This window comes from Buteo buteo, chromosome 10, assembly GCF_964188355.1.
Source record: "Buteo buteo chromosome 10, bButBut1.hap1.1, whole genome shotgun sequence".
NCBI classification, from domain to species: Eukaryota; Metazoa; Chordata; class Aves; order Accipitriformes; family Accipitridae; genus Buteo; species Buteo buteo.
In genome coordinates, this window is record NC_134180.1 from 41,357,080 (window position 1) to 41,376,509 (window position 19,430).

The 19,430-nt window shown below is 39.1% G+C and overlaps 1 protein-coding gene across 2 annotated transcripts in view; it reads left to right on the forward strand.

Annotated features, from left to right (window-relative positions):
• The window catches only part of PATJ (PATJ crumbs cell polarity complex component), a 156,322-nt gene that overhangs the window by 40,364 nt on the left and 96,528 nt on the right, over positions 1–19,430 (forward strand). For both annotated transcript variants that reach the window (XM_075037253.1, XM_075037254.1), the window contains 4 exons: positions 13,173–13,382; positions 14,293–14,412; positions 17,292–17,663; positions 18,776–18,896. In XM_075037253.1, coding sequence (XP_074893354.1) covers positions 13,173–13,382; positions 14,293–14,412; positions 17,292–17,663; positions 18,776–18,896 — 823 coding nt within the window. The remainder of the gene's footprint in view (positions 1–13,172; positions 13,383–14,292; positions 14,413–17,291; positions 17,664–18,775; positions 18,897–19,430) is intronic.

The window sequence follows — 19,430 nt, forward strand, 5'->3', positions numbered from 1 at the left end:
ATCTGAATACTGCCTAAACATTGTAGTGTAATAAAATGTGTTCAACTGTTGTGCATAAACGTCAAGTGATATAAAATTCACTTCTTGATACAATAAGGCATGTATTGGGAATGAATTAGAATAAAAAATATTTGAAGTATTATGCAGAACCATTAATTCTATATTTTACCAGTGTGATTTAAGATTACTGAAAATAGATCCTGTTAGTCATTTTCGCTGACACATGTTGTGTTGCAGTGCCAGCTTTACTGTAGAGTTGCTAGGAGTCTTTACAGAGCCGTAATACACAGATTTGCTTTTAAGTTCTCATATAATCAGAATTAATGAAGGCTTTAATAACAGGCTTTTTATTTACTTATTCGCAGATGCAAATACATGAGCAATGTTGTGGTACTTTCAGCTAAATTTAAATACATTCTAATCAATTCTAAATGAGTGGTAAACCACTTAATCTTGGATCTTTATAATTTTGAGACATTTATGTATAAAGTATGCTCTTTTGTTTGGGATTTGCCTCTGAGATCTTTTACACTTTTCATCATCTGCAGATTAATTTTTATATAGAGATATCTGTGATTGTGTGTGTGTTTATGTAAATACATCCATCACATTCTTGAGTGCAGGGCAAAGAAAACAAATAATTGTCCATGCTAGATTGGAGGTGGGGGAAAAAAAAGTATGTGGTTCTTGGGAGACTGTTCAGAATTCTTAAAGCACATTTGCTGAGAAGCACAAAATTACAGTGAAATGTTTAATTGTGACTTAAAGGACCTGGAGACCTAACTCTGTTTTCTACATTTCTTTTTGCAATTTTACCCTTCTTTAAAAAAGGAAAGGTTTTCTTTTAGGCACATACTCTTTGTTTTGCAAGAAAAGATTCAAGCCTTATAATGGCAAATGACACTACTTGCACTATATATCCACTGTTGATTTTGCTCTTTTTGAGTAATCATATGATTTATTATTTTTTAGATTTTATTTTTTTTTTAAATAAAGATGGGTATTCACATGGCCTAGCTTCATGAATCAGTGCATCAATAAGAGACCAGCCTTTGTAGGCTCCCATCAGTGTTGATTGTTGATGGAGGTAGAGTGGGGAGGAAAATACTTTTTAAGAGGTGATTCTGAGCAGAAGGCCTATTTATGGTGCTCATAATTACACACATAAGGACTAACTCTCTCTATCCATTGCAGAAGTTTAAGGAAACTTTGGTGTTACGTACCCGACTTGGAGGTGATGTGACTGTATTGTGGGTTTTTAAGATCAAATTATTTTGGTAGCTGTTGGTTGAAATGGCACTTAAGAAATATTGATAGGACTTCAGAAAGATCAGTAGGAATAGTGAAGTAACATTACAAGAAAAAAACAGTGATGCACTATTATTCCATCTTACTTTCCCCCAACATCAGGATATGATAACATCTTTGAAATGCTACTGCAGTACCAGTGTATACCAGCCCTTTTCAGTCACTTCTTGTTAGAGACTGGTGACTGTTACCTGCAGTATTTAGGAACCCCTGAAATCCTGTTCGTGCAGACGTGTTCATTTATGATGGTGAGCAATGCCAGATGTGCTGCAGAAGTGGAAGAATACTAAGCAGTTAGAGACCACACTGCTTACGGTGCTCTGGAAGTTTCTTCCTTCTGCTTTCCATTCATGTTTGGTATTTGTTTTCAAGCATGAGGCTTTTTTTTTTTTACCTTTCCATCTTAATTTTGATTATAGAATTAGATGTGGTGCTGAATACTCTCATGGTATATAATTTATAGTATTTGTCATTTTGTTTTCTCAAAACTGACTACATACTTGTCGTAAAGGATATTGTACCTTAGTTGTCTAGAATGCTGTGCTTCCCAAGTCACGCTCTGAAAAACACTATTAATAAAAATTCTTTGTTGAGGTGGAATAGGAATCCGAGTATATAGAAAAGTGAATGCTGAGATCAAGAAATTATTACTCTGGTATATTAATTTTTAATGGGCTGTCTTTCTAATAATGTTTCATCTATCAAATAAATGATAAGCATATCCCAAGTGGCTTGCAGGATATTCCCAGAAATGTACAAGCATAATTCCAATGCCTATATATTTTAATGAACTAATTACAAATTAATTATACCAATTATGCATAATCAATAGTATTTCTACTTTGTCCTGTGTTTTCTTTTGTCTGTCTTTAGGGATTTAAATGCTTAAAACAGAGCTGCCTTCTTTTTTTAATAAGATCCTCTTGGAAGGTCTGTACACATGTTCCTAAAACTTTGGGATACCATTAGAAAAATATAGTAAACTTACCCTCTTTGCTATAACAGGACTGTATTTATATAGGATACTGTTCAGTTTCCCATGATCACTATGTATTGAAAAAATCTTTTTTCCCTTTTGTGGAATGTCCTAATTTGTTATGTGGTAGGAAATCTAAAATCTTTGAGATCGCTGCTTTGCTAGCAAGATCAATACTTGGCGAGAGGGGAGATGAATGGGGAGGCTGATACTGTGTATTCTTGAAATGATCGGTTTCACTGGATTTTTATTTTTTTTTTCTCCCAGTGTGATGGCTTATTTAAATAAGAAACATTGAAGAGGTCTTAAAATGAAATCTTATGTGTATTTTTCTGTTGTCACCACTGTGTTGGGATCTTGTCAAGGCTCTTAGGCTACGCATTGCTTTTTCTTGATAATGCTTAGATGAAAAGCCTGCAGAAGGAGAGGCAGCAGCAGCCATGCCGATAGGCTCTGCGTGCGGTGGGCTATCTTCAGCTGATAACGCGGAGACCTGCGGAGCAGCGTTGCATTGCTGGTGTTTCTATCTTGAGCAGGGACCCTGCCCCCCTTTTGGCCGTTAAAAAGGTGTGCTGTTTGGTCTTCTGGCCAACTTCTCCGTGAAGTAATATACTCTACCTCCCTTAATTTCCTTGTAATTTCACTTGGAGAAGTTGCTCTCTTTTTCACCTCTTAACTAACTTTTATGTAGTGTTGCTGGCACAGTTAGCGGCAAGTATGTTTTGATGGTGAATGAGGGACCCAGTACACTGTAGAGTGCTTTGGGATCATCTGTGATGCAAGGGGCTACGGTAAGCATATTTGTTGTTCTTTGTCAATAGATGTTAAAGTATCCAGGTTAACAGTAACTTTGTTTAGCCTGAAGCTAAACCTCCTAGCCAGCAAGTCAAGACCTAAGCCATTGTTACTGAGACAAATCCTTTTTCATAGAAAGAAATTAAAACAGATGAGGGCATGTTATGTCGTCAGGTTAAAATAGAGGAAAAATGCTGTATAAAAATGACGGTGATCCCGGGGCGTTAGAGCAAGAGGAAGGAACTAGAGAAAAACAAGATATCACAATAATATAAAAGGTACTTTGAGTGGCCCTGAAACAGTGTTTACTAAAGACCTGATGCATGCAGGGCAACAAATTCTGTCAGTAATGTTTTACAGAAATATTGGAAAAACCACAGGTAGCTGAATTGCAGATTTCTTGAGGCAGTATTGACCAGAAGGTATCTTGAATGGTCTGATGAGCTTTTATCAAATTAAACAAAAAGCTGAATGGACTTTATGTGGAGCTTAATTTACTGTGCTTTGAAGTCAGAGTATTTTAAAGCAGCTGTTTTAAAGCGCGTGAAACTGGAGAGGGCGAGGGTTGGAATACAGAGGGTTGACATTTTACATAGCTCTTAGGAATGCCTGTGAGATGCTGTTTCTCCCCGTCTGTGCTTCAAAGTCCCCAGTGCTCGGCTGCTTTTGCGCAGTACCCAGCTGCCCTATAGACCTGTGGGGCTGTAGGAGCTCATGGGCTCACCTGCTCCAAGCGGTCCTTGCCAACATGGGTGTAAGTATCTACCCCTCCATGGAAGCAGTAACAGGCATTTCAGCACTGTTATGAGCTTCATGTTACCCAGACCTGACACAGCATGAAGTATGCCTGCCTTCTGCAGCCTGGGTCAGTGCTTAAGGGGTTCTTACTGTAGTCTAGCAATAGGGACTCCACAGCCGCCTTATTCCTGGGCTTATCTTTATGATCATCAGCAGTTTTTTCTTATTGTTGAACTGAAGTCTTTCTTGCTGCACATTCAGCAGGTTATGTTTTGTCCTCTCCCAGAGAGCATGGGAAACAATTGTTTTCTTTTTTTTATAATAAAATCACTGCATAGTCATTCACGGCAGGAAGTGAAGCAATTTAAGTGTCTCCAAATATCTTTCCTCTTTTCTTTATGCCCCAAACAAACAGGCTCCAGATGTAGAGTTACAAAAAAGCAAACTGACTTCTTATTTGTAGAAGGTTGTATTCAACTAGATTGTATTTTTTTTTCTTTCTCGGACTGTTCAATGGTGACATGTGGGCTGGAATGCTTTGACATGTTGCTGGCTAAACGTTTGCCCTCTTGTGATAATTTGAGCTTTGTCCATCTTGTGATAAGTCTGTTTTGAACAAAGCAGCATATTCATGTCCTTGTTAAGCACATTTTCACCTGATCATGTGATGGAAACCTGTGGCTTACTGGCAAAAGCTGCACAGCTGTATTAAAAAGCAGTTTTACAATGGCTATCAGCTTGGTACTGGGAAAACTGATAAAGGCAGCTTTTCTCTCATCTCTACAACCCATCCACATTCATTAACATCAAAGTTCTGTAAGCCTCAGTACCAACTGTGTTGGTACTCATCTCACGGAGGATTTGCTTCTCTCCCCCTATGGGAAAGTTCTGCATCCTTTAAATCATATTAAGCTGCTTCATTTGTAAAATAATTCTTAATAGTGTGTCATGAATTGAATTCAGTGTAGCTTTTTGAAAAATACTCTTGGAATTCAGCTTAAATACTACTCTTCGGGACCGAAGAGCTGGTGAATGCAATTGACCACATTCCTGGTGAAGTTTCTCGGGTGTTCATGATTAGTGGTTTCCAAAACCTCAGTGCAGCAGTACTAAAAGCATTGGGAGACCAGAAACCACTTTAATAAGAAATCAAAGAGACTGTGTATCTCAGCGTGAGATACAGACAGATACACAGGAATAGCTTGCTGAGGTAGAGAAGCTGGAGAACTTGGATGCAGGAAGTTACATTAGGGATTGGGTATGCCCTGATGCTGAGCTTGGGGAGGGGGGGGCCGCCATCAGTCTGACTTGTAAGAGAGAAGTTAGGAAGGAATCTCATGTAGAGAGTGGAGTGGCATATCCTCGGGGTGGCCCTGCTGTCTTTTGTGAACTGCAACAGTCCGTACTCTGGACAATACCTGAGTTTGCAGAGAAACTGGAGCATTACTGAGAACATCTGTTTTTCTTTGGTTTGTCGCATATCCTTGAAATAAATGCTAAGCAGTATTACTATTAACCTTTAGAAATGTTTTCCCTATTCCCCCAAATTCTACAATCTGGTTGTTCTTTTTCATTTCCTGCTAGGAAGAATAGCTTTTAATAAAAACAAAAAACCCCAAACCAAAGAAATTCATTATTATTCCACAGATGTCTTCTGCCTGCAAGAGAAGGCGAGAATTTAAAGGGACAAAACTGTAGCTAGATTTTCTGTTAAACACTTGGCAAATCTCAGCAAGGGTAAGATAATGTAGATGAGACTAGAGGAAATTGCAACTGAGTGCTGCTTATCTAAAAGCTGTGCTAGTCTTTCAGTGAGCGTGTGGAGTCGGTGGAGCAATGGGCGTGTAAAAGCTCAACCCAGACAGCTCCAAATGTGTTGTTCTGAACCGATGAGATTTGAGGTATATTATTGGTGCTGATGGATAAGCATGAAGAATTCTGAAAACTCATGGAAGTTATGAGGTATTCTGTTTTCTTAATACCTCACCCTTCTGGAAGATGCTGCTCCCCAAATCCAAATAGTACTGTTGCACTTGGAGTTTTTCTGTCTGTTCTCACTGTGTTTCATAGGAGCCTTAAAATTCTCGGCAACCTTTTTGCCTACCCTTCTGTCTTCTCCACCATCCAAGTCTTCTGTGGGCCAAGTCACTGTCTGCAGATCCTTGTTGCAAAAAATGGCCTGTCCTATCTCCCCACTTTTCTTTTGCAGCTTTTTCTGTAGCAAATCTTCCGTAATTCATGTATTTGCTGTTTATGATGCAAGATCTCCATGCAGAGAGCTCTGGTTTTGTTTGAAAACACATACTGCACTTCCACAGACTGTTAACAGTGTTGAGGTCAGCACGCCTAACTGGTGGAAATGCTTGCTGGGCTATCTTGGTGGATTTTTAGTTCAGGGATTATTTGAATTTGAAAGCTGATCAAACCCAGAATGTGCATGAAGACGACTGCCTGTAGGTTATGTAGGTGATACCATTTATAATTTTTCCAGTGGCTCGTTGGTATTTTTTTTCTTTATTCCCACACATCTCTATCCCTTCTTTATCTCATCACACAGTGGCTTTCCTCCATTTCCTTATGAGTTCAGGGGCTTTTTTTTCTTATCTCTGTGGCTTTTCCCTGTAGTCAGCATTCAGTGTGTTTTTTCTGGAGCTGGAAAGTCTGAAAGTATGAGATATTAAGGGAGTCTAATGAATGTAATCCCTGTGACTTTAGCTCTGTTGAGAGCAAATATGAAAGGCGGATGAAACCTTAGGTTGTTAGAGAAGTTTGATAAATTAAAAGATAGCAACATGCACCTGAGTCCACTGCACAGTGACACTTTCAAAACTACCATAGTCAGTGCCTATCTTTGATCTTTTTATTTGAGAATAGCAGTAGTGTGTAAGATCTCTTTCTTTTGATCATTCCCTGGAGGCACTTTTGTCCCAACTATCTGCTGCATACCCCTCTTCCGCAGCAGATGAACATTGACTGCGTAGTGCTTGCCAGCTCTGCCAGACCTACACGGGTTTGAGTAATTGCTGGCCACCGTGTTCATTCTTGCTGTAGAAGACTGATATGATTTCAGATCACAGATGATGAAAGCCCGGTGTGGGAAACCCATTGTGCCACCTACTCTTATTTTGCTGTTCTCTCTCCTCCTTTGGGTGTGTCTCTATGTTTTGGTTTTGTTTTTTTTCTTTCTCTGTGAATTCCTGTCTCTTTGCTGACATTTCCCACAACAGAAGTTTTGATTAATGCTGGCTGCACACTAGAGCTTCTGAAATTCATTGCTTTATTCCCTCACTGCAGATCAATAAATACTTATGTTTTATTTCCTGTGCTTTGCCTTACATCACAGAAAAGTTCAGCGTTCCTCCTTGAATACAGTTCTGTATTTAAGTTTGTATTACTTCAGCACATTGGCCTGTAGTTTATTTCTTTGGTACAGCCAGAGGCTATGCGTTGTGTAGTCTCCTAAGTAGTCCTGCTGACTGCAATCTAATATGAGTGGAAGAGGCAGAAACAAGTCTTAAACGCTTTGAATTTCAGTCTGATTGCCTATGCTGTGGATCTAACAAAAACTAGTGAAGCGCTTTCGCAGGGATGTTTTTTCAGGCTTGAGAGTGCCTTTGGCAGTTCCTATGGCCAACTCCTGTAGATATGTTGGAGTGAGTGAACAGAAGGTTTGGATCTTGAGTCTCAATCCTAAATTGAGGCCACCTTAAGGAGGGAATTGGACCTCACTCACAGCTGGCTCTTGCTCGTTTTCCCTTCTCTTGGGAAGTACTTCGTGCCTTTGAAAAGGCAGCAGGTTGTTTATCCTTCTTGACTCTTGCATCGTTGGCATTGCTGGTGTGTATGTGGAGGGTGGCTCTGCAATGGGGATGAGCGGCACTTCACAAAATGAGAGCACGGATGAGTATTTTGAGTAAGTTCACAACACAGCATACAGGTAAATTACTTCATGTGCAGTTCTGCCTTTGTTCTACATAATAGTAAGACGAACATAAAATGCGTTTGGCCCTTTTCATTGTTGATGAGTGTATGTTCCTTGTACAGTATGCTACAGTGTTGTGTTTAAGAGTCTTTCAGTCTGGTATCTTATTCACTTGCAAACTGAAGAGTTTTAAATATGGACATGTATTTTAGACCTGGAAGTGGTCCCATGCAAAATGTAATGAAGCTGGGTTGCTCTGACCTCTGAGCTCTAACATGTGTTTGTTTTGGCTCTCTTGCAAAAACCTGCAGTATACAAATTGGCACTTGTAAAATTGTTCAGATAAATCAAAACTGGTACAGGAAAAAAAGTTTCAAACTGTTTCTTTTGGGATCCTTTGCCATGCTATTTTTGATGTGTGTTTTCAGAGGAGTGTTTTTGTGGCAGCAGGCAGTTTGTTGCTTGAAGAAAGCTAAAATATTCTAGGAAGTCAAGCTAGCTGAATTTAGATCTTAAGTGATGCCAAAACTAATATAGCCTGTAACTAAGTGAGAGTGACTTTGCACAGTAAATGTCAGTCACCCGCAGCTTTGTCTTACATTTTCATATGAGCCTTTAAAAAAGGAAAACACAAACAAAACCCCAGAAAACGTGGTAGCTGCTTACATCCAATCGAGTTGTAGCTACAGTCTCCTGCCCAGGAGAGACTGCTCCTCATCCTCTGCGCACAGCGAGGGCTCTGCTGGTGCTGGGGGCTGGACAGACTGGGATGGACTTGTCAGAGCACGAAACGCCGCCGGTAGTGCGGGAGCTGGGCTGGCCTGGAGTGCCCTCTCTTGGCTGCTGCAGAAACCTCACGTTTCGCTGGGGACGGGGAAAGAGTTCGGTCGGTTGTTGCCATTTTAATTTTCCAGTGCGATGGACAGAGGTAAGCTGTATTGGTTATGTTTCCAGAGTTGCTTCCCAAGGACCTCTCCTAGCTAAATGAGTGGGAATCTTTGGTGCCCACGGCGAGTTCCAGTCCCTCGCTTGAAGCCACAATAAAGTTACGCGTTCCAGCGGCATTGCACGTAGGACTCTGTTAACTCGGTGCTCCTGGGACTCTTAACATTTTAGCAGAGCTCAGGTTTTTAAGAGACTCCATACTGCTCCGAATCCAGGGATCCCAGAGGCAGCAACTGCAGTGGCCCCTGCTTGACTCTGCACTGCTAAATGAATCCAGAACAAATGAGGCTCTGAAAAGAAGAAGAAAAATTTGACACCTGGACTCCAGGAAACATTTGTGGATTTTGATGAGAAGCAGTAGGGGGGAAGGGAAAGCCTATGGTTCAACGTAGTTAAATATATGGTGTGCTAAGTATGAATAAATTGTGACTATTTTAAACAAGTTCATATATTCTATGGCTGGCTCGAGCACAAAGGAAAAGGCAACAGCTACAACATACTAGTTCCTCAAAGGGTTACCTGGAGGCCAGCATCCTGGGCTGCTGCTGCTGGTGCATGGCAGTGGTCAACTTTCATCGTTTATATAAGTGGCAAACTTTTTTACGTGTAATTCTTTTCTTCAAAAAGAATTTGTGTCAGTGCTTGGGAGTTAAGGGGTTTTGTCTCCCAGCAGCCTTACTTTGCAGTCCGATTCCTTTCCTCATTGTTCATAAATGATTCCTTTGTGTAAAGGAACCCTTCAGTAAACTGAAGTTAAAAGTTCCTCTTTAAATGTACCAAGCCCATTTCATGCCCATTTTAAGATGACCAAATTGCATGGGGCTGTCCTGTGCACACTCCCTCTGCTATAACGCAAAGTCATGTAATAATGTCTTGAACTGTTGAAGTTGAGTCACTTCTGTATTCCAGCCGAGTACCATTACAGCAACATCTTAGCTGTGGGTTTGGGGAGGGAGTTTCTTCCCAGCCTGTAAACTCCTTCGAAGTAAATAAGCCTTTCACTTTAAAGCGGAGACTGAAATCTGGTCCTGACTGCTAGTGACTAAAAATCACTATTATCTGGCTTAATGTGAGCCAAGTAAAATGAATCAGGAGCCTTAGGGTAGGTGTGCAGTAGCAGTTAGTGCTGTTTAGTAACCTCAAATGATTCTAGCTGGTCTGTTAACATGGAGGTGGCCCTGAAGTCCATCAGGGCACCGTGGGAGTGAAGTTGCCTTTTGCAGTTAGTATAGAAGGTAAGAATCTGGTTTTTAGCCTGCTGCTAGCACTGCTTTCTTTTAAAAACAAGGCAACAACCCACACAGTCCAGTTGCACTCACAGTTTACAAGATGTAAATGTGAATTTGGTGTTTGCTGTCTTGTTTTAGCAGGTGGTGTTCTTTAGGGTGCGTTTGGGTTTGAATGTAAATTGTAAGGCAAGGTTTCAAAAAAACATTGTTCCATTTGTTTTGATAAGAAAAGCACAGTGCAATCCACAGTTACAATGACCCTCATGTTAAATTACAGAGAATATGGATTAATGATTACACCTTGAAATTCAGAAGGTCTGTGTCTTCACCTGTGGCTTTTGTTGCATTCCTCACGGCAATCGCGTTGTGATTCACGGTCACTGGTAACAAACACTCAGGGTTTTACAGCACTGCTCGGGTTACTGGCTTAGCCCTGTCACTGTGTAGTTTATATTGCTCTTCTCTTCCTGTACAATAGCTCCCTCTGCTTGAAAAGAGCAGTGTAATTATAACCCCTGTTTGTATTTGCCTGATGAACGGTTTTTAATATGGGCCCCTTTTTTAAGAAGATTTCTGCTGCTGCTCTTCATGAAGCAGTTCTAATACATGGCTTATGTTCATGCATGTTGTGAAGCAGCGAAGATAACCATGCTGTTCTCGAAACTTTACTGCATAGGAACTGCGTATGTTTGCAGGAACTCTATCTTCATTTTTAGCGTGAGGATTAAAGCTGGTTGGAACGCTTTTTCCAGCTGAATTATCTCTTACCAAAACATGATGATTTGTTGAAGCCAGAATGTTTTTATTTCAGTGAAAACTTAAGTTGAAACAGGACTGTTTCTCATCAGAAATGTAGTAGTTAGGCCACTGACCTTCTATCTGCGTAGAAGCAGCTAGTGGTGAGATTCCCATGTCCTACTTAAGTGGTTCTGATCTGGAACCCAAAAAAGAGCGGCTTTGGATCAGAGCGGGGATTTGAAGCTGGTTCTCCCATATTCTCAGCAAGCGCCATAATTACTGGGCCAGTCATTCACTCGCAAATTTTTGTCAGCTTATCTGCATCAGTAAGGATGAGTGCCAGTTTTGTTTTGTTCATTTTTTATCAATATAGCTAAGCCAGCAAGAGTCATATTATGAAAGCTGTTGTGTCAGCAAAGGTGTAGTTTTGCTGAGAGAGCGTTCACCCATTTAGGGAACCAGCATAAACCTTGCTTGCCATGGCAAGATGAGCCCACGATAGGAAAACTTGCTGGTTTAGTTCTATTAGCAAAGCCTTCCTCATGTGAACAGTGCCTTACTTGCTCGAAAACGGCTGTCTCAACATGATCCTGGTTTTGCAAAGAAGTCCAAAAGGTTATTTTTATTTTGCATTGGAGCAAACCCAAAAATTAAAAGCATCTCAAAAGTCTGTGTCAAACGGAATGTTTGTTCTGTGGTCAGCTGTCATCGGGATGGTTAGGCACATGGTTTTGTCGGCAAGGGCAGGCAAAGCTGACTTTCTACACAAAGGGCAGCAGTAACTTTACATTTTCAAAATTCAACACTCTTAAAGCAAACCCTCTCTTTTAACATCTTGGAATCCTTTGGATTCTTCTTCTGGACTTCCTGCATTTGGGTTTATTTTGTTTCTAAAAATTTCCAAAGTGTATGCAGAACATGGACAGCTTGCTATTAGAAACAAATGAAATCCTTTCCCTCGGCATTGTGTGAGGCAGGTTTGAGCATAAACAGTCGGACAGCCCAAGCATATTGGCACGGGTTCAGTAGGCAGAACACCATTGCGCAGCAGAGGGAGGTTGCTGGGCTTGATTATCAAGACATGATACTCGCAAGGAAGCCTCTTCTGTACAATGTGGATACCCAGTGTTTGGGAAGATTATAAAATGGCAGGATTAAGCACTAGAATGGGAAAGAATTATTAGTAATATGTATTTACTCGAATTCAGCTTCAGCATGGCTCTTCCTGCTGAACTCTAATTTCAGTTCTCTAATTTCAGCCATTTACAGATATTACATTCATTGCCTCATATGTTTGCCCATACCTTAAAAAAAACATGTTCCCTTGGAAGGCAATGTACAGTTATATAAAAATAAAGAGTTAAAAAAGCATTCCTGTTTTCAAATTAACACTGACGTGCTGAATTCATGGTGGTCTTTGTGATTTGAATTTTGCCCTTTTTTTATCCCTCCCGTGCCCTGAATAAGATGAAAGTCCTGAGGGAAAAATAGTACATGATTATGCATTTGAAGACCCAGTGCATACGAGGAGCATGTCTGAACTTTACGAGCTCTTAGCAGGGGAGAGAAAGGCTAATTCTAATCTTGAAAAAAACAAACAAAGAAACAAAAAAACCCCCTTAAATTTGTTTTGTGTATCTTTCTGCCACTATATAATAACATGATCATTTCATTGGATTGAGGATGAATTTTTAAATGGCTGTATGTGTGGTAGAAATGGTATGTGACATAACACAAAGGTTAGTACTGGAAAAAAAAAAATAAGTAAAGTGAATATCTTTGCATCAGTTTACAGTCTCTCCAGTGTCTATAATATTTTCTACTTCACATTCCTCTGTGTACATCACTACAATGTTCCTTGTCTTCAGGAATAATCTTAGTTACTCTTCTGTTGCTGTCCCCTGTATTCTCTGTTAAGGAAGCTTCATGGGTGGACAAAATGTCTTTGATAAGTTGTCATGCAGATATGACAAACAGGAACACTGCAGTAATATAGCAAATATATACTGCTATTTCTTGAATGTTTTGGTTCTCATTTTTAGTTTTAATTTGATAATATTTTTAATTAAATTGGTAATCTTGCAATTATTTGTTTTAACATCAATTTTGCTGCTATGAAGCTCTTGAATGGCATGCAGAATGTTATTTTATGTAACATTAGCACGTAACAGGCTGGATGGAGGCTTGTGGAAGAGTGCCAGCGTTGTTTTTCTATTTGCAGGTTGGCCTGGCCATTTCTGTGTATGTAAGAAGAGGGCAAGCAGGGTATCAGTCAGCTTTCAGATCTTAAAAATTCTAAATGGATTAGGCAAGTGACAGAATATCTTCCTACTGCAAACCTTTCTTTTTGTAAACTGTAAGCCTTGGCAGTATTAGTAGGCAGTCCTTTTGAACGTCTCAGCAAGCTTCAGTTCTGTAGCATCAGATGATGAACATGCTTAAGTGGTCTTTGCATACTCAAAAGAAACATCATCTTTCTTGGGGCTTAGGCTATTTTTTTTTTAATTTTTTTTTTTCCTAGGATCCCTTAGATTCGACAAGAACAGCCATTGTGATCAGCTCTTTGGTGGCAGGTGGAGTAGCCGAACGTGGGGGCGAGCTTTTACCAGGTGACCGCTTGGTGTTTGTAAATGAGAAATATTTGGACAGCGCCACTTTAGCAGAGGCAGTGGAAGTGTTGAAATCTGTGCCCCCAGGTACAGTTTCTCTTGGAATCTGCAAGCCTTTGGTGGTAAGGACTGATTTTAACTTTTTTCTGTTTGATTCTATGACGTGTAGAATGGGTTGTTATATTGGGGGGGTGGAGGGCAGGAATTTAGGGTAGAAGTATGTATGCACATAGAAAGCAACTAAGTTGCTATGCATACACCTCAATCTATCCAGAAATTCTGGCTAGCTGATGAATGGGCAGCTCAATGTCCAAAAGGTCTGACTGGAAAACCAGCATTCTCAAGTTCCTCCTGAAAGAACATCCATGTGGAATCAGAAGACATGTCTGGGCAAACCTATGCGCGCTGGCACTATGCATAGGTGTAATATGGTTCGAGCAATTCAGCAGATCAGCTAAATATGTGCTGAAGTCCATTTCACTCTTAAGACACTGCTAAGTGCGTGCTTGAGCTCCACTGACATCAAAGAAACTTAATCCGTTTGAACTCAAGACTGTAAATTCAAGTAGAATTTCCTTTTTCTAGAATCAGGGCTTTGGAACAGACAGTAGTTTACTTGAGAACACTGTAGTATTGTTCGTCAAGGGCACCCAGGCAAAATTAATTAAAGCACCATCTAATAGAAAGTACTTGTAAATCAAAGTGGTAGAGGAGTGGTGAAATAGGAATGTAGGAAGGCTGTTAAACATATTCTTTCCTTTTCTAAAAAGAGATATTTCATTGTTCATATCCTTGTATTTGTCTTTTTTCCTACACATCTCTCTATTTTTACTGTATCTGTACTAATATCTTAAAAGAATAAAAGCTGTTGTCTTCATCTTCTCCATTTATGACTTCCCTTTTTTACAGTTCTGTAACTTTTTCCCATCTTTTTTCTAATAGCTGGTTCTCCCACCCCCTTTTAGTTTATTGAAAAATGTGGGAATTTTTTTGTTTGTTTTCCTGACTCATCATTTTGATTGCCTTTCTTAGGGAGAAAGCAAAGAGGAGGAGAAAATGCACACTGTCAATTCCAGCAACATTAAAACCAGCCCTGGATCTCCAGAACCAGTAGATAATATTAATTTCTCAATAATACTTGAAGCACCACAGGTATTTGGTTACTCTTTTTGTTGAGCTTAAGTTTATATGGACAGGAAATGATGGTTTAAAGTTTAAAAAAAAAGCACGTCCTTCAGATAAGACCTAAGTATTGAATAGACTTCAGGCTGGATTCCCTCTGAAAAAGACTCTTAACAGCTAACTGTATACTAGTCGTGTTGTGAACAGTAAGCATATGCACAGCACTTACTAATGCAGACTGCCTTATCAAATTTACTATGTCATTAAAATACCTTGGGTTACTTTGGATATGAAATAGCAATGCTACATTATTAGTAGTCATAAGTAGTTGGTTCAGCTTTGCGAAGAAAGTAAGGTATGGAAGCAGAACACTTTTTATTATAATGTAGCAAAACAAAAAAGTAGTCTAGTATATAAGGCAAGCTTGAAATCTGTTCTTCCTCATAGGCTTCCTATGTGGTCTTGGGTGATTTCTTTAGTCTCTTCCTCAATTCTCCACTTTCCTATTTTCTGAGAAATAATTCTATTTATTGTGGGAAGATGAGGCACAAAAGATACTGAGAAACTCAGATATCAAGGCAATAGGCAATAATATTGCAATACTGACCTATGTAGAGTGAGAGATATGTGGATATTTTTGAATTTTCACCTGTTCTCAAGTGCTTTGCAAGATTTTTATTAGTTCACATTGGTAAATGCATTCTTTTTAGACCAGAAAAGACAATACATAAAGGATCATCCAGAACTGCAACACAGTAATAAAAATAAATTTTAGATTTTCTTGCTGCTAAACACATCTGCCTGTCTCTGGATACAAATGTATCTTTAATGCTAAAATGGTATATTAGAACCACCAAAAGGAGCAACATTACTCGGTAGATGTAGGTATAGTATGAAATTAGCTTGGACATGATATTTACTGATTTTCATGATGTAAAATGGAGTTTGTTGTTTTCTGGGTGCATAGGAAGGGTTCCTGGCACAGCAATTAGTCCTCTGCCAGCTCAGATTGTTTCTCTGCTTCCTAAATAAAGCTAATGTTATTAAGTATTTTTAAATAAAGTATTTTATCTTAAAGTCCTGCTGAATATAGAAACTAGAATGATCAATTTGTACAAAATACATGCAGAGGTATTTGCTTGTATTTTGATTTACCTTATGTATGACAGCATTGATAGTAGCTTAGAGCAGTAGTATAAAATTTCCATCCATTTATTATCTTACCGGCTCATATAAGAGCCAAGAGTGGTGTGTCCTGATGGCTTCCAGTCTTATGCGCTAGCATAATGCTGACAAAGCGGACTTTAAAAAAAAAAAGGAACTTGAAGATTTTATATGCTACAACAGTAGACTTTACTGTCATTTTGCAGTATTCCCTATTCCATTGGTAGCGTCTGCTACTGCAGTGCAGCAGCCTGTGATTATACATACCTAACTGCTGTATCAGGAGATGGTGATACAAATTGCTGTGTGGTTCTGAGTTAAGTCAACTGTTTTATACAATGATGAAGTTGGTACCTCTTACAGAAGTGTTTAGAGATTGATGCTGCAAAAGTGAAATGAAATGATGATGAAGAGAATTAGAATCTCTTCAGACTGGTTATTTTTTGAGATTGAAGTACACAGGTCAAATAGATTAAAGGAACATTTAATGCTTATGAAAAATGTGCTACTTTCTAGATTGCTAATCTTCTGCTTTCATGCCAGCTAGTATTATTGCATTGTTTCCTTATGCTCTTGCCTGTCTCTTGTTTTCTCTCCTGCCTCTCGCTTGAACTATGGGAACATTTTGGCAGTGTCTGGGTTTTTTTTCTTCTGCATTTGTACAAATCTAACAAAACAGGATTCTGACACTAAAGGTCAGAAATGGTGAAGTACCTTGGGGAGTCTGGGAAGTGGCAGGAAGCAGAAAGAAAAACATTTTGATTGAGGACCCCTGAATCTGTAGATCGGTTTCAGTGTTTGGGGTTTTGGTGCCTTGAAGATCGGTTTGGGCATATATACTTGGTGGCCTGAAGAAAAGAGAGGAAAAGCTTTCTCTGTGTGGCAAGCTTTCTGGTAGCAGCGCAAGGCATGAAATTTCAGACACATGTGCGGACTCACTCTGAGCTGATGAATAGTACCCCATTCAATTTAGGAGGAACACAGAGCATTGGAAATTGGGGAGGCATGTGACAAATCCCAGAAAAAAGAACTGTTGAGCAAGATGTTTCAAAGTGGTTTTTAATACCTTTTCTCTTGGTTTTGTTTGGTTTTTTGGTGTGTTGCTCTGTGGTTTGAATTCAGTAGAAAGTTGAGCTCTCTTTAAAACAGTAAGGGTATTAGATAATGAACAGTCAATTATGTCCTTTTTTTTGAGGATGTGGGTCATCCATTTCCCCTTTCCCCCGGCCAAGGGAGGGACAAATGAGTGTGCCTTTTGTTTGGGTTGGGTTTGGGGGCTTTTTTTGCTGATACTGTTGCATAAGCAAACTCAGGCTGGTTTTTATTTAGCTGATGGTATTGTAAGAAATGTACATGCATTCATAAAGTGATAGCAGATCAGTCTGGAGCACAGAGATACTTTAGCTGGATTTATATATACTTTGCCCTGTAGGTTTTTTAGTGTTATTTAATAATTCTCATTCCCTAACTTCAGTCCACATTGGTTATTCTGAATGGCTGCAGCAATATCTAAGCTGTGCAACTTAAATTTCTTTATATTTAAAAAGAAAAATTGCAATGTCTACTTTTGGTGTTAAAATCGTAAGTCAGAGAGTGTATTTTCTTTCAGAAAATGCAAAAGGTAGAAGACTTTCACTTTAAAAATCAAGATGTACTTTTAAGATGGGCCTAACATAAAACATAGTTTTAAAAGAGTTAGCAAGAAACATAATGTAAATTCTATATTCCTGCAATGTTTTATGCAGGGTTTCAGAGATGAAACACCTTTTAAAGAAGAACTTGTTGATGAACCAAGTTTGGACTTGGGAAGATCATTTCAGCTTTCTCAAAATGACAATGAGTATGAGAAGGAGTCTTGGGAGATGCATGAGTTTCTGAAACCCAGAACAGAAGAAATGGATGAAGAACGGGAAATGTTGGTGGATGATGAGTATGAAGAAGATTCAGACTTCCTGAAATGTAACGCATCATGTGGACAGAAGGCAAGTTCAGAGAGGAACCTTGATACAGAACGATGGGCAAAGCAACTGGAGGCTACTGAAAAACAAGACTTAAGATCCAGTGCTAACTTAAGTCCAAAACAGTCCCTGGAATATCCGTTCAATAAAGATCAAATGGTAAGGGATGCTGTGTTGGTCTCAGTGCTGTACCCTGACCATGGGACCCATACTTCAAGGCGAGTTCCAGATCTAAACTCTGTAAGGATTCTTCCTAGTGTTTTAATTACTAGATGAGATCTGGGTACCTCTAGCAGACACCAGTCTATCCTTTTGTACATTTTGGAAGGTTCTTTTGGTTACTTAGTGTCTGTATATCTAACCACTTGAATGAGATACGTGCTGTGGTTGGTGTATTTACAGGCATCCTGTACTTGCATCTTCTTTCCCATCTCTGACTTGTGGGCTCAGTTCTTTTTTGCAAGCTGTATTAATATGGTGCATATCAGTAATAGCAGAGTGTCACTTTGTGGTTTTAATAGTCCAGGGACTTCAGCAGCAATGTCAGTGAAAGGAGCTGCCTCTTTTCCTCATTATTTTTAATCCAAATCAGTCTCTTAAGCCAGATGATAGTGCAGTTAAGCGAAAAATGATATGGCAGGAGCAATTGTATCAAGCATACTGGTAGATGAAGGATACAGAGCTTCAGGTAAATTGTGAAACTCTTACTTAGATGTCCTCCTCAAGTATTCTGAGAATTATTTTTTTCTGAGTCTTTGTTCATTCACTTGCCAAACAAAAAAATGATAATATCAGCCTTCCATGCACCAGCTTCCGAGATGTATGCTTTTATGTGAAAAAACTGAGGTGGGAAAGTGTTTAATATGACAGCCACAGAGAACTTCAGGTTTTGTTTGGCTTGTCCCCTTATGCACTATGTACATAAAATGCAGCTTCTAATAACAGTTTTATACCAGAGTGCACAATGTTAAATTTATACATTTGTTACTTAAAAACAACAAATTAGCAAAAGTAGAGAACTTCTTGCTGGGATTACAGGCAAGTAGAAAGATACAGTTGCTTTGTATTGCAATTGCACATAACATTTTTCATGCCTCTTCTTAATATAGTGCATAAATGAGCGGTTATTATTTCATAGTTATCTGAATAAATATGAATGTAGTTGAGAAAATGTGAAAATTGCTGTAAAAATCAATGTTCATGTCAAATACTCCTGTATAGGTTGATACCATTGCCTTCTAACTTTAATTACTTTTTTCTCCTCTGTGAAGTGTGAAGGAAATGCTTGTATAAGTTCACTATTTTCTGGAACCACAGCACACAGTGGCCACCAAAAAGACATATTTGATACTGAAACTACCCAGTCAGGAGCAAAAAACAAGATGGATTTAGGTTTGTAAGACGTTTTTTCTTTATCTTACAATTTCATATTTACAAATTTAATTTTTATACCAAAACACAAATTCTTTTGAGTGATAAAGTATTCAAATAAAGAATTCTGGAGGCTCATGTCAGTCTGGCTTTAAATAGGTTTCAGCTTCATGATCTTGCTTCCTCCTCCAAATCTTCACCTACAGTCGTCACAAGTGATATTGAAAGTGGCTGCAGCTTTGTCCTGCCTGTGGAGAAACACTTTCTTCTGTGTAGCTATGTCCACAGTAGGACTCCATGCATAAGTACAATAGCTCATGCCTGTAATTTCTGTCAGGAATTTGTCTCAGTCACTTTTGATTGCTGATTTTATGGATTCAAATAAAAAAAAAAAGTGACAGACTGTGGAGATAACTTTACCACAACCAAAATTTGCAACTGAACCCTACTGTAGATAATTGCCCCATATCTTGGTTTTTTAATCTGTGCTCAGAAACAAAGTTTCTCCTTGTCAGATGGCTAGGATGGATGGTTAGAATTTGGTAGGTCATCAGG